This window comes from Netta rufina (assembly GCF_964035555.1).
Source record: "Netta rufina genome assembly, chromosome: Z".
In the NCBI taxonomy this organism is placed as follows: domain Eukaryota; kingdom Metazoa; phylum Chordata; class Aves; order Anseriformes; family Anatidae; genus Netta; species Netta rufina.
In genome coordinates, this window is record NC_140126.1 from 42,226,527 (window position 1) to 42,241,904 (window position 15,378).

Below are 15,378 nucleotides of genomic sequence, written 5' to 3' on the forward strand. Positions count from 1 at the left end.
ACTTGCTGAGGGTGGACGCTATTCCCTCATCAAGGTCATCGATGAAGATGTTAAACAAGACCACAGCCAGCACTGACCCCCGGGGAACACTGCTAGTCACAGGTCTCCAGCCAGACCCTGAGCTGCCAATCACCACCCTCTGAGCTCAGCCAGTTCTCAACCCACCTTACTGTGCACTCCTCTATCCCACACTTTCTCAGCTTTGCTATCAGGATGTCATGGGAGACAGTATCAAAAGCCTTGATAAAATCAAAGTAGATGACATCCACTGCTCTCTCCTCATCTACCCAGCTGGTCATAGAAGGCAACAAGGTTGGTCAAGCACGACTTCCCCTTGGTGAATCTGTGCTGACTACTCCTCATAACCTTCTTCTCTTCCAATTGCTTGGAGATGGCATCCAGAACAAGCTGTTCCAACACCTTTCCAGGGACAGAAGTGAGACTGACTGGCCTGTAGTTTCCTGGATCCTCCTTCTTGCCCTTCTTGAAGACTGGAGTGACATTAGCTATCCTCCAATCTTCAGGCACCTCTTGTTCTCCAGGACCTTTCAAAGATGATAGAGGGCGGTTCACCTCTGCCAACTCCCTTAGCACACGTGGATGCATCCCATCAGGACCCATGGATTTGTGTGCATTGAGCCCATTCAGACGCTCCCGAACCACTCTCTCATCAACCAGGGGGAGCCCTCCATATCCCAGCCCCTTTCTCCTCCCACCAGGGTCAAGGAGTCCTGGGGGGGAGTCCTTGAAGCAAAGACTGAAGCAAAGAAAGCATTCAGTATCTCCGCCTTCTCAGCATCTCCTGTTATCAGGACACCCCCCTCGTTCAGCAAGGGATCCACATTATCCCTAGTCTTCCTTTCACTGTTTACATACTTAAAAAAAAAAAAAAAAAAAAAAAAACTTCTTATTATCTTTTATCTCTTGCAAGACTTATCTCTAGGTGGGCTTTAGCCTTCCTTGTTGTGTCCCTGCAGGCCCTGACAACACTTCTATACTCTTCCCAAGAGGACAGGACATTTTTCCACATTTCATAAACCTTCCTCTTTCTTTTGATCTTATTGATGAGCTCCTTGCTCATCCACTCAGGTTTCCTGCCTGCTTTCCCCAGTTTCCTACTCTTAGGGATGCACCAATCCTGAGCTTGGAAGAAGTGCTGTTTAAATGTAGACCAGCTCTCACATGCACCCTTGCCTTCTAGCAACCTAGATTTCCTTCTTGAAGAGTGCCCAGCCTTCCTGGACTCCTCTGCCCTTCAGAACCACCTCCCAACAGACTCTACCAAGCAGTGTCCCGAACAGCTCAAAGTCAGCCCTGTGGAAGTCAAAGACTTCGGTTTTATTGATCCCCCTCCTGACTTCACCAAGAATAAAGAAGTACCATTTTGTGGTCACTCTGCCCAAGACAGCTCCCGATCAACACATCTCCCACAAGTCCTTCTCTGTTTGTGAAGAGAAGGTCTAGTGGGGTACCTCCCCGGGAAGGCTCACTAACCAGCTGTGTCAGGAAGCTATCTTCCACGCTCTCCAGAAACCTCCTAGACTGTTTTCTCTGGCCTGTGTTGTGCTTCCAGGATTTGTCCGGGAAGTAGAAGTTCCTCACGAGAACAAGCGCTGATGATTTCGCAATTTCTGTTAGCTGCCTGTCGAATTCCTCATCCGTCTCCTCATCCTGGTTCGGCGGTCTATAACAGACCCCCATCAGGATGCTTGCCTTGTTGGCCTTCCCACTGATCGTAACCCATAGGGATTCAACCTTATAATTCCCAACCTAAAGTTCCATGACATCAAAAAAAACCCTCTCTCTGATATAGAGAGCCACACCACCACCCCTTCTGTGCTGCCTGTCCCTTCTGAAGAGCCTATGCCAGACATTGCAGCACTCCAGGCATGAGAGTGTGTACAGAAAAAGTGGTAGATATGTGGATCCTAGAGAGGCAACGGAGTTACAAAGTAATAAAATTCCTCTAAATTAAACTACATAAAAATGAATCTGCAGAAACACTTCTTATAACTTATTTTTCGCAATAGCTTTTATATGAAACATGTAAATAGTTGCCTTAATCCTTGGAGAGCAAGATAAAATAATATATCATCTATGCTCATTTAAGATGAAAACTTAATTCTATGCCATATATTACAGTTCTCTGAATTTATTACTGAAATAATAATAATAATAATAATAATAATAATAATAATAATAATTAATAATAATAATAATAATGACTTTCTTAATACTTACTTAGAAACCTAGAAACTTACTTAGAAGGATTTTAAAAGGATGAGAAACCACCACTATTTTGCAGAAAGTTTAATGTCTAGATATTCAAGAGACTGGTGCCAACACAGAAATCTTGGGTTTTTCGACCATGGGGCACTTTATTTGGCACCTGGCCTGATGGCCGCAGATGGGTCCCTATCTTTTAGGGGAAAATGGATCCTGGGCCAGGAGCTGGCAGGGCTCATTGAGAGGGCTTTAAACTAGGTAAGAAGGGGGATGGGGCTGAAGCAAGGATTGTCCTGCCAGGCAGTGGGAGGAGACCTAGATCAAGGGGGGGGAATGGAGGCAGGTGCCTATTCGGGGTGGTAGGCGAGCCCTCTCTCTGCCCACCTCACCTTCTCATCTACCCTTAAATAATCGATATGAAGGACTAGAACAAGACAATCTGAATGACAAAGTAGATAAAAACCCGTCCCAGTTGGAGGGGGCGCCTAAGACAAGGCGACCTACACATCGCATTGCCACATCATCCTTCAAAAAAGAAAGAAGGGCTATTGTTATGGGGGGCTCCCTTCTGAAAGGGACAGAGGGACCGATATGCCGACCGGACCCAACCCGCAGAGAAGTCTGTTGCCTCCCTGGGGCTCAGGTGAGAGACTTTGCCAAGAAAATCAAGCGCCTGGTACGGCCCACTGACTACTACCCGCTACTGGTCTTTCAGGCTGGTAGCGATGAAGTAGCAACGAGAAGTCCGAAGGCAATCAAAAGAGACTTTAGGGATTTGGGGCAACTACTTAGAGGATCAGGGGCGCAGGTTGTGTTTGCCTCTGTCCTTCCGATAGGGGGGATCGAAGCTGAAAGGCGTGCTGTTCAAATAAACTCGTGGCTTCGAGACTGGTGTGACCGGCAGAATTTTGGGTTCTTTGATCATGGGAAGGTCTATGCTACACTGGGCCTGATGGCACCGGATGGGATGCGCCTCTCTCGGAGAGGGGTAAGGATCTTTGGTCAGGAGTTGGCAGGGCTGATAGATAGGGCTTTAAACTAGAGTCGAAGGGGGAAGGGGCTAAAACCAGGCACACCGGTGAAGACCTAAGGGATGGTACGCTAGAATCAGAGGGGCTGTGTGCCAGTGAGGTCCTTCGGTCAGATCCACAAGGTGCTGAGTGTAAGGAGACGCACCTGAAGTGCTTCTACACGAACGCACGCAGTATGAGGAATAAAATGGATGAGCTAGAAGTCCTGGCCCAGTCCCGCAACTACGACATCATCGGCATAAGCGAAACCTGGTGGGATGAGTCCTGTGACTGGGGTGTTGCGATAGATGGTTACAGGCTCTTCAGGAGGGACAGGCAGGGTAGGCGAGGTGGTGGGGTGGCGATGTATGTGAAGCAGGGGCTGGACTGTGTGGAACTTCAGGTCGGCAATGGCAAAGTTGAGAGCCTCTGGGTAAGGATCAAGGGGCGAACGAATAAAGGGGATGTCGTTGTGGGAGTCTATTACAGACCGCCTGGCCAGGACGATAGTGCCGATAAGTTATTCTTTACAGAACTAAGAGAGGCCTCGAGATTAACTCCCCTTGTCCTTATGGGGGACTTCAACTTGCCAGACGTTAACTGGGAGTGCCACATGGCTGACACGAGCAAGTCCAGGAGGTTCATGAAGCACCTAGATGATAACTTCTTGGTGCAGGTGCTAACGGAGCCAACTAGGAAAGGTGCCCTCCTAGACCTGTTGCTAGAAAACAGAGAGGGTCTGGTGGGAGATGTGGTGATTGGTGGCCGCCTCGGTCATAGCGACCATGAAGTGGTTGAGTTCAAAATTTACGGTGACAGAAGGAAAAGTGCCACCAAAACCTCATCCCTAGATATGGGGAAAGCGGACTTCAGGCTGCTCAGGGAACTAGTCAGCAAGGTCCCCTGGGAAACTGCTCTTGAAGGCCTCGATGTCCACCAGTGCTGGTCATTCTTTAAGCGATACCTCCTAGAAGCACAAGATCAGGCAATTCCTAAATATCGCAAGTCAGGCAGGCGGGGTAGGAGGCTGGCGTGGCTGACCAGGAACATTCTAATGGAGATTAGGCGGAAACAGAGAGTGTTTCGCTACTGGAAGGAGGGTCAGGTGTCATGGAAAGAATACAGGGATGCTGTTCGTGTTTGTAGGGAGAAAGTTCATGTGGCCAAAGCACACCTAGAGTTGAAGCTGGCTGTGTCTGTGAAAGAAAATAAAAAGGGTTTTTTTAGATATGTGAATGGAAAAAGGAGAACTAAAGAATACATAGGGCCGCTCCTTGATAGGGAAGGTCTCCTCACAGACAATGACATAGGCAAAGCAGAGACGCTTAACGCCTTCTTTGCCTCTGTCTTCAGTGCCGATGATGGGCTTCGGGACCCAGGGTGCCCTGAGCTGGAGGACCGGGACGGTGGGGATGACAAACTCCCAACCGACCCTGAACGTGTGCGGGATTTGCTACTCCACCTGGATCCCTACAAGTCCATGGGTCCGGATGGGATTCATCCCCGGGTGCTGAAAGAGCTGGCGGACGTCATCGCGGAACCTCTCTCAATTATTTTTCAACAATCCTGGGAATTTGGAGAGGTCCCGGTAGACTGGAAGCTGGCAAATGTTGTGCCGATTTTCAAGAAGGGTCAGAAAGAAGACCCTAGCAATTACAGGCCTGTCAGTCTCACGTCAGTGCCTGATAAAATCATGGAGAAGATGGTTCTTGAACTTATTGAGGCGCACCTGGGGGACAAAGCAGTCATTGGTCCCAGCCAGCATGGGTTTGTGAAGGGTAGGTCCTGCCTAACTAACCTGATTTCCTTTTATGATAAGATCACCCGTATGGTGGACCAAGGGAAACCAGCTGATGTGATTTTTTTGGACTTCAGCAAGGCTTTTGACACAGTTTCCCATAGGATCCTATTGGACAAAATGTCCACCATACAGCTAAATAAAAACATCATATGATGGGTGAGCAATTGGCTATCGGGCAGGGCCCAAAGGGTTATGGTAAATGGGGCTGCGTCAGGCTGGCGGGCGGTCACCAGTGGGGTCCCTCAAGGCTCCATTTTAGGGCCGGTACTTTTCAATATTTTTATAAACGATCTGGATGTAGGAATAGAAGGTATTTTGAGCAAGTTTGCTGATGACACCAAACTTGGAGGAGTTGTGGACTCGAATGAGGGTGGAAAGGCCTTGCAGAGGGATCTGGATAGGTTGGAGAGCTGGGCAATCACCAACCGCATGAAGTTCAATAAGAGCAAGTACCGGGTCCTGCACCTGGGACGGGGAAACCCTGGCTGCACGTACAGACTGGGCAATGAGACGCTGGAGAGCAGCCTAGAAGAGAGGGATCTGGGGGTCGTGGTAGACAGCAAGTTGAATATAAGCCGGCAGTGTGCCCTGGCAGCCAGGAGGGCCAACCGTGTCCTGGGGTGCATCAAGCACGGCATCGCTAGTAGGTCAAGGGAGGTGATTGTCCCGCTCTACTCTGCGCTGGTGCGGCCTCACCTCGAGTACTGTGTGCAGTTCTGGGCACCACAGTATAAAAAGGACATGAAACTGTTGGAGAGTGTCCAGAGGAGGGCTACGAAGATGGTGAAAGGCCTGGAGGGGAAGACGTACAAAGAACGGCTGAGGTCACTGGGCCTGTTCAGCCTGGAGAAGAGGAGGCTGAGGGGAGACCTCATCACAGTCTACAACTTCCTCGTAAGGGGGTGTCGAGAGGCAGGAGACCTTTTCTCCATTAACACCAGTGACAGGACCTGCGGGAACGGGGTTAAGCTGAGGCAGGGGAAATTTAGGCTTGACATCAGGAGGGGGTTCTTCACAGAGAGGGTGGTTGCACACTGGAACAGGCTCCCCAGGGAAGTGGTCACTGCACCGAGCCTGTCTGAATTTAAGAAGAGATTAGACTGTGCACTTAGTCACATGGTCTGAACTTTTGGGTAGACCTGTGCGGTGTCAAGAGTTGGACTTGATGATCCTTAAGGGTCCCTTCCAACTCAGGATATTCTATGATTCTATGATTCTATAAGGCAATGGCCCAGCTGAAGTGCGTCTACACCAATGCACGCAGCATGGGTAACAAACAGGAGGAGCTGGAAGCCATCGTGCAGCAGGCAGGCTACGACTTGGTTGCCATCACGGAGACATGGTGGGACCAGTCTCATGACTGGAGTGCTGCAATGCCTGGCTATAAGCTCTTCAGAAGGGACAGGCAGCACAGAAGGTGTGGTGGTGTGGCTCTCTATATTAGAGAGTCTTTCGATGTTGTAGAACTCGAGGCTGGGAATGACAAGGTTGAATCCCTTTGGGTTAGGATCATTGGGAAGGCCAACAAGGCTAGTGTTCTGGTCGGGGTCTGTTACAGACCGCCAAACCAGGATGAGGAGACGGATGAGGAATTCTACAGGCAGCTAACAGAAGTTGTGAAATCTTCAGTGCTTGTTCTCGTGGGGGACTTCAATTTCCCTGACATATCCTGGAAGTACAATACAGCCCTGAGAAAGCAGTCTAGGAGGTTTCTGCGTGGAAGATAGCTTCCTGACGCAGCTGGTTAGTGAACCTACCAGGGGTGGCGCCCTGCTAGACCTTCTCTTCACAAACAGAGAAGGACTGGTGGAGGATGTGATTGTCGGGAGCTGTCTTGGGCAGAGTGACCATGAAATGATGGAGTTCACTATTCTTGGCAAGGCCAGGAAGGGGACCAGTAAAACCGCTGTATTGGACTTCTGGAGGGCTGACTTTGAGCTGCTCAGGACACTGCTTGGTAGAGTCTGTTGGGAGGTGGTTCTGAAGGGCAGAGGAGTCCAGGAAGGCTGGGCGCTCTTCAAGAGGGAAGTCTTAATGGCGCAGGAACGGTCTGTCCCCACGTGCCCAAAGACGAGCTGGCGGGGAAGAAGACCAGCCTGGCTCAACAGAGAATTGTGGCTTGAGCTTAGGAGAAAAAAGAGGGTTTATAATCTTTGGAAAAGTGGGCAGGCCACTAGGGAGGACTTTAAGGATGTAGCGAGGCTGTGCAGGGACAAAATTAGGAAGGCCAAAGCTCATCTGAAGCTCAATCTGGCTACTGCCGTTAAAGATAACAAAAAATGTTTTTATAAATATATCAACACAGAAAGGAGGACTAAGGAGAATCTCCATCCTTTTCTGGATGCGGGGGGAAACTTAGTTACAGGAGATGAGGAAAAGGTGGAGGTGCTTAATGCCTTCTTCGCCTCAGTCTTTAGCAGCAATACCGGTTGCTCCCTGGATACCCAGTACCCTGAGCTGGTGGAAGGGGATGGGGAGCAGGATGTGGCCCTCACTATCCATGAAGAACTGGTTGGTGACCTGGTATGGCGTTTGGATGTGCACAAGTCGATGGGGCCAGATGGGATCCACCCAAGGGTACTGAGATAACTGGCAGAGGAGCTTGCCAAGCCGCTTATCATCATTTATCAGCAGTCCTGGTTATTGGGGGAGGTCCCAGTTGACTGGTGGCTAGCAAACGTGACACTTATCTACAGCAAGGGCCGGAGGACTGACCTGGGAAACTACAGGTAAATGGAGTCAAATCCAGCTGGAGGCTGGTTACTAGTGGTATTCCCCAAAGCTCGGTGCTGGGGCCGGTCCTCTTTAATATCTTCATCGATGATCTGGATGAGGGCATTGAGTGCACCCTCAGTAAGTTTGCAGATGACACCAAGTTAGGTGCGTGTGTCGATCTGCTCGAGGGTAGGAAGGCTCTGCAGGAGGATCTGGATAGGCTGCACCGATGGGCTGAGGTCAACTGTATGAAGTTCAACAAGGATAAGTGCCTGGTCCTGCACCTGGGGTGCAATAACCCCAAGCAGAGCTACAAGCTGGGAAATGAGTGGTTGGAGAGCTGCCAGGCAGAGAAGGACCTGGGAGTGATGGTTGATAGTCGGCTGAATATGAGCCAGCAGTGTGCTCAGGTGGCCAAGAAGGCCAACATCATCCTGGTTTGCATAAGAAACAGTGTGGCCAGCAGGTCTAGGGAGGTGATCGTCCCCCTGTACTCAGCTCTGGTGAGGCCGCACCTCGAGTACTGTGTTCAGTTTTGGGCCCCTCGCTACAAGAAGGACATCGAGGTGCTTAATACAGTCCAGAGAAGGGCGGCGAAGCTGGTGAAGGGCCTGAAGAACAAGTTCTACGAGGAGCAGCTGAGGGAGATGGGCTTGTTCATCCTGGAGAAAAGGAGGCTCAGGGGTGACCTTATCACTCTCTACAGGTACCTCAAAGGAGGCCGTAGCGAGGTGGGGGTTGGTCTATTCTCCCATGTGCCTGGTGACAGGATGAGGGGGAATGGGCTTAAGTTGCACTTAAGTTGCGTCTTCAAAAGACGTTTAGATGTAGAGCTTAGTGATATGGTTTAGTGGGGACTGTTAGTGTTAGGTCAGAGGTTGGACTCGATGATCTTGAGGTCTCTTCCAACCTAGAAATTCTGTGATTCTGTGAGACACCAAGTTAGCCACTTAATTTCCAAGTATTTTTTTTTATTATTTTATAAAATTTCATAAGTTATTGAATGTGTTTTTATGAAAAATTAAAAGACTTGTAGAAAATAATAATGACAACATCATGCCTTACAAACTTATAAATATTTAAGATACATTAAGATTAATAGCATTCTATGGTCTTTGTGTATGATATGATGATAAATTATTTTTTCCTGAGAGGAAAAAAAAAAAAGTTGTGTTTCATAATGTTTGATTGCAAAAATAGAATAGATAAGTGTAAAATTACTTTTAATGGAATGCACTTGCTCATTTTTTAGGAAGTACTTACACATGATTATATTTGTACTCCAATAGGACTGAAGTTCCTACCTTGATTGTAACTCAGCATCTAATTAATTCCAAGACAACAAATGTCTTTCAATGCTATTAAGTTTGCCATGGCGACATTTTGATCTACGCTTTAGAAAACCAGGTGGTGTTTCACTTACCTAAAATCTTGCCAAGTATGAGAGACTTGATTGCATTGAATTCTGTGCCTGAAGACAGAATAAATTTCATTCTTTCATTCTGGTTAACCTGCAAAATGGTGTATTGAAGAGCAAAGCAGGATAATGGAAATGACTTTAGTTAAATTTTGAAAGAAAACAGGTAAGATGTGAGTCAAAATAAATAAATGATAATAATAATAATAATAAATAAATGAAAAAGCTGAGGGAAACCTTTGTTAATTGCATCTTTTTTTTTAAAAAAAAAAAAGCTTTCTAAGCTCACTGATTATAGCTGTGATACTTCTTAAGCATTTATAAATGCTTAATAAATTAGTATTTGTTTAATTTATTTGGATGATTCCTTCTTAGTTATTATCAAAATAAACAACATTGGTAAACATCCAAAACAATGGAAAATATTCTTTTCATTATAAAAGTCACCCAACATTTATTTCATGTTTGAAGTTCAAGTATTGTACTGTAAATACTCTGCCTGCCAGTATACCTTTAGAATAGCTTGACTTCAAGCCTTGTACCAATGCATAATTAAAGAATCTCATCTCTTGCACTAAACTGTTAACTTGAAACATCCATTATTTATAAAAAAAAATAATTTAAAAATTGAGGTTTTATTAATTCAATTCTAGCAATTCTAAATAATCTAATGATTAATTGGTAAATTAAGTATTTCTATTTTATCATCTGCTATACACAAAAATAAAAAAAAATAATATATATATTTTTCTTAATAATAATATTCCATTGATGTAAAAAGGACTTGTGAGAAATAGGAAAGTAGGCTTAAGTTATTTTCTAGATATAAAAATATGTGTATTGTTGTTTGATTAATTAAAAAAAATCAAAATACAAGATCCCAAATTAATGACAGCATTCATCCAATTATATAAATTTAACAATAAAACAATTCATATAAAATGATGAGGATAAATTGCCTTTTTAAAATAGACAAGAAGAAAGCCAAAGAGAATTCCTAAACTTGACTCTTACTGAGTCTGCTAAGCTTTGCTTTATTTACTTATTTATTTAAGATATTAAAACACAGTTTATTTTGGGGTAAGTTTTCTGGTTTAACTATTTATTTCATTTTGTTTTGGATCTTATATTCTTTGGTAATACTCCTTCCCCCCCTTTTATTTTTTTTAATTATTATTATTTGGTTTGAATTGAATTACCTCTACAAGGAGCATTTCCTCCTCTCTGTCAATCTTCACATGGTGTAGCTGTCCATCAGCCATGCTTTTGAAATTGGTGGTGAAGACATCAGGATCTTGATGGCTGTCTAGTTTGTACCTGATCTGTAAACTTCCTGCAGATATAGATAGTTCAAATGGTATAGTACAATGGGTACACAAAAGACAGAGTAGATCATATACAATACCTCCCTCTTCACATATGTATTTGAAGAGCAAACCAAATGTTTAATTTATATAAGGAATTAGCTCAAATAGGAGAAATTGACTTAAGTGAAAAATGAAAGAAGAAAATAGGAAGGGTAACAACAATTTTGAAAGTAGGATGATGTAGCAAATATAGCTATAAACTGTGACAAATCTGTATAAACTGTGAACCTGTCATAATGAGTTAAAGGTTTTGCGGCATTTTATTTAGTATATCTCAGAAAGGCTTGGTCTGGTAGCTTATTTCAATGTGATTTATCAAATAAAACTCTCTACCTTACCAGTATTATTCTTGAATAATATTTACACTGTCAGACTGTAAATCTCTGACCAATCAACTGTCAAGAAAGATACAATGAATCATTTCTATCTCACTTTTCATTTCTTGTTGTTAACTCTTAGTATAGTCTCTACGCATATCCCACAAAGACTTTTTAACACAAAGGCTCCATGGTTTTCTTGTCAGAGATAGGAGTGATATCAGATATAGATATACTACAACTCTGTACTAGTCCTTTGAAAAGCAAATCCCCATCCAGACCCAGGCCAGTCATAGAACATGTTCTACTTCACATGATCAGGACTCTACAGTTATGTTCTAATGTAACTGGAAAAGCCAGACTCTTTGAGCACAAGGCCAGTACGATTGCAAACAGTCTTTAACACACTCAAATATTCATGTTATTTTTTTGTGTGTGTGTTTGTTTGTTTTTTTTTCTGTAATTAAATTTCTTAATTGAAAAAAATATCTAGGAGTAAAAGAAGGAAAATAGCCATTAAGAAATTAGTAGACAAGATGAAAGAATGCAAAACAAAGATCCAACTAACATTTCATGCTTAGTTTAAATAGAAAAAGGTAAATTCCCATCTGTCCATCTGTTATATAATGTGGATTTCCACCAGATACATTTTGAATTTCATTTCAAGTCTTAAAAAGAAAAAAACAAAACAAAACAACAAGAACAACAAAAAACACACCACCACCACCAAAAAACACTAAAGGATTTCCAGAAATAATTAATTTTGCCAAAACTATTAAAATGCAGTAAAAGTTGGAATTACAGTAAGAATTATGTTGAGATGGAAAGCATTGCTTGTAACAACAGAAAAATAAAGATACCATTTTAAGCAACAACAGGACAATGTTTAATTTGTGATTCAACTCTGGGAGTCAGGATGAATTTGAGTTGACAGCTCATTAGCATTTCCAGACAGCCAATCTGAACACTCACCATTTCTGGTTAGAATGACTGAGAGATATTCCTTGTAGAAGGAGCTAACATAAAGCAGTAGGCTTGGTGTCCGTGTTGTTCGAAAGGCAAGTGTGATTGTTTCCCTGCTCAGTGTCATGTCAGCATAGAAAGAAGAAGCATGAGAACTAGAATTTTTAGTGAAGGTGTAGTATTCTTGAAAATTGTATATCACAGAACTTCCAGTTCCAAAATAGGCAGAGATCTCTGAAATAAAAAACAATTCAAATTTTAAATATGATGCAAAACAACAGCAAAAACAGGAAAATAAAACAAAACAAAACCAAAGCAAACAAGCAAACAAAAAAAACAAACAAAAAAAAAAAAAAAAACAAGAACAAGTTTTCTTAATTGTTGTGATGCGGTTGAAAGAAATATTAACAGAAATAATACCTAGAATTATAGAGAATAACAAGACTGTGTTAGACCAAAACCACATTAGGCATGTGTCGTAAATATCTGTTGCATGAAGATGTGCTTCTTCTTGTCTGGTTTTGAGCTTGCTTCTGTGTTTTTTTATTTTTTTTTAAATTTTGTGTGTGTGTGTGTGTGTTTTGTTTTTTTTTTCCTATTTATTTATGTCCTAAAGTCCACGTTTTCTCTCCTAAGTACACTGCACACACAGAAAAATTGGTGCAGGAGTTTAAATCCTAACACACTAACACATTGACTAAACTTGTCTATGCCCAAGTGTGTGGGAGAAGATATAAAGGCCCTCTGTGTCTCCAGAACATCTCACAACAGCTTCCTATTAAAACAACTCTTAGACTATACCATTATCACACACAGACTTCAGAAAATAAATAAATTAATAAATAAATAGAAATCTGTAAATTACTGTAATGTGGCTCAGTATTTTTGAAAGAGAGTGATTAAAATTATTAAAGGTCATCCCACACTTTCAGCAACAGGATCCACTAATCAATCACTTGAAGAATAATAAGTTTGTATTGTGACCATTCTTCTTCTATTTTCTGTGGAGCTGGAAGACATCATGATAATGAATGGAAGACACTCAGTAGCATTAGTGCCACAGGGTATATGCATATGGAAGGACTTCACAAGAGTCTTTTATTTTTTTGGTGGCAGTAGTGGCTGGGTAGATGTAATGCTCATGAATTTAGAGAAACCTGGAGCAATGGCATTTAAGCCAGCAAGTACTTTGCAGAATACACGGAGGAAGAAAGCAATTTTTAACAAATTAGAGTGATTTGAAAATATTTAATTTCTAAATGAACTTCCATTTGTAAAATTCAAACTCAGTGACTGTTTATCATCCACTAGTATAACACTATTAGTGAAGAACTCAATTAGAATGGATGGAAAGATGGGTTCGCTCCTTTTGCCCATAATGTCATTTTCCTCTTGCAGTTAAAAAACAAACAATCAAAGAAAAAAATTACTTCTTGGTTTGTTTTCCAAATTTACTCATAGCTTTAGTCCTAGTTAATCCTTAAGACTTGACAAACATATTTATATAAACATATTTTTTAAACATATATATTTTATATAAAAAAATTTCCTAGCTGTACTATAATATTAAAATATGAAAGCTGCTATATAACATTAAAGAAAACATAGTGACTCTCTCACATATGGTGTTTTAATGGTGTTAAAATAAGGTGTAGAGTATAACTCTGGAAGACCGTGTTTATAAAACTAGTTACACATACTGAGCAAATTAAACTGAATGTTTGTCTACACTAGGTGAAACAAATGATTTGTAACCATTCAGACTTATCCTTAAAGAACTTATTCTGGACTGCATGCTCTTATTTTCAGTAACTGATGAAGCTAAAAGACATGCTTACCTTTCTTACAGAATGGCCCGGCATAGGCAGAGAAACTGCAGTCACAAGAGAATCCATTGTATTTCTCTCTGCATTTTCCACCATTGTGACACAGGTTACCATAGCTACTACAATGTCCAGGACATCCTGGTTCAACTCCTGGTGTTATCTTCGCTCTCTCTTCCAGGTCAAGGGCCATTCCATTTAACTGTAATGAACGAATGCATCCCAAAAATCCTTTCTGTCTAGATGCCGTCCCACCTGAAATAAATTCGTATGAGCTTTCAAAAATAAAAAAGAACCAATCTGTAGATTTAGAACAACATCTGTATATTTTACAGCCCTTGAACAGTCTATGATGAATTTCCGATATATACGTTTATGCTTTTTTTTTCTCAAGTAATTACAGTGAACTCCTGAAGCTTTTAATGGGAAAAAATATTCTGCACAGCACAGTAAGATACCAAGCAATGATGCATATTGTTATTAATTCACAAAGGAGTAACATCCAGAAATTAGGTTTTGTTGTTTTGTTTGCCTGTTTTTAAGAGAAGAGAAGGGGAGAGAAAGGGAGAGAAGGAAAGATGAAGAAATACACAACAATTAATAAAAATAAAAATAAAAATAAAAATAAAAATAAAAATAAAAATAAAAATAAAAATAAAAATAAAAATAAAAATAAAAATAAAAATAAAAATAAAAATAAAAATAAAAATAAAAATAAAAATAAAGGAGAAAAGGTTAAGGGAGGGTGATGAAGAGTAAAGTTTTACTTCTTCAAAATTCTGCTGACTGCTCAATTATTCTGCATGTCTGTCTATATGTCTGTCTCATGGTATGGATCATGATACCCCAGAGTTCATGTCTGGGATTGCATATTTTGTCCTGTGGTAGAAGCTGTGTCCAGTCTTGAATCTATTCCCTTCTCTGCTGAGTGAAGAGGCTGGTCCGTCCTGACTACGAAACATGTAAATGTTAAGAAAATATGTAAATGAATAGGAAAATCCAGAAGGTAATAATAATTGTTTCTTCATTTATTATGACTGTTCATTTTAAGACACTTCCTGACGGCCAACATTTTGTTCATTGTGATTTCTTAGCAAGGTGTGCAATATGCACAATATCTTTTCTCCTAAGCTATGTTACAGAATTTACTATGATATCTCCTGTTTCGGTTGTTGTTGCTGTCTTGTTTTTTGTTGTTGTTGTTGTTGTTGTTGTTTTCCCCTTCTTTCTCTTTTACAAAGAAAAACAGAAAATACTTCACAATATCAAAGGTTGCCAGCCACAATCCTCATGAATTTCCAGGCAGCTGTTGACTAAAAGCTTCCACAAAAAAAAATACCAGAAGCAGCAGAATAGAATCTCTGTTTCAATGTAAACTATTCATCTCTGAACACTATCTGAAAAAAACTAACTAGACAAAATTTTAAATTGACACCTCCATATAAGAGACAAATATACATAAATCTATACTAGATGTGTAAACCGTTTGACAAAGTCAGCCAATATATATATACATATTAATTATTATTTATTTATTTATTTTTCATTTGTTAAAAAGATCACCTTATTCAGTAGCCAATTATTTGACAAAATTTTCTGGGAAGTACTACTCTTAAATCAGGTTAGTACAGTTTCAGATCATTTGGAAAAAGATTTTGGATAATTATCATTAGAAAACTGTTTAGACTTGATATTGACATAAACAACTGTGGAATTTCTGTTTTGCTTCACAGGTCAGA

At 41.6% G+C, this 15,378-nt stretch overlaps 1 protein-coding gene across 1 annotated transcript in view; it reads right to left on the reverse strand.

Annotated features, from left to right (window-relative positions):
* Nucleotides 1-15,378, reverse strand: part of CNTNAP4 (contactin associated protein family member 4) — a gene marked incomplete at both ends in the record, with an annotated part of 227,329 nt that overhangs the window by 11,804 nt on the left and 200,147 nt on the right. The window contains 4 exons of the mRNA XM_084304819.1: nucleotides 9,176-9,263; nucleotides 10,369-10,502; nucleotides 11,826-12,050; nucleotides 13,655-13,894. Of these exons, the coding sequence (XP_084160945.1) occupies nucleotides 9,176-9,263; nucleotides 10,369-10,502; nucleotides 11,826-12,050; nucleotides 13,655-13,894 (687 nt within the window). The remainder of the gene's footprint in view (nucleotides 1-9,175; nucleotides 9,264-10,368; nucleotides 10,503-11,825; nucleotides 12,051-13,654; nucleotides 13,895-15,378) is intronic.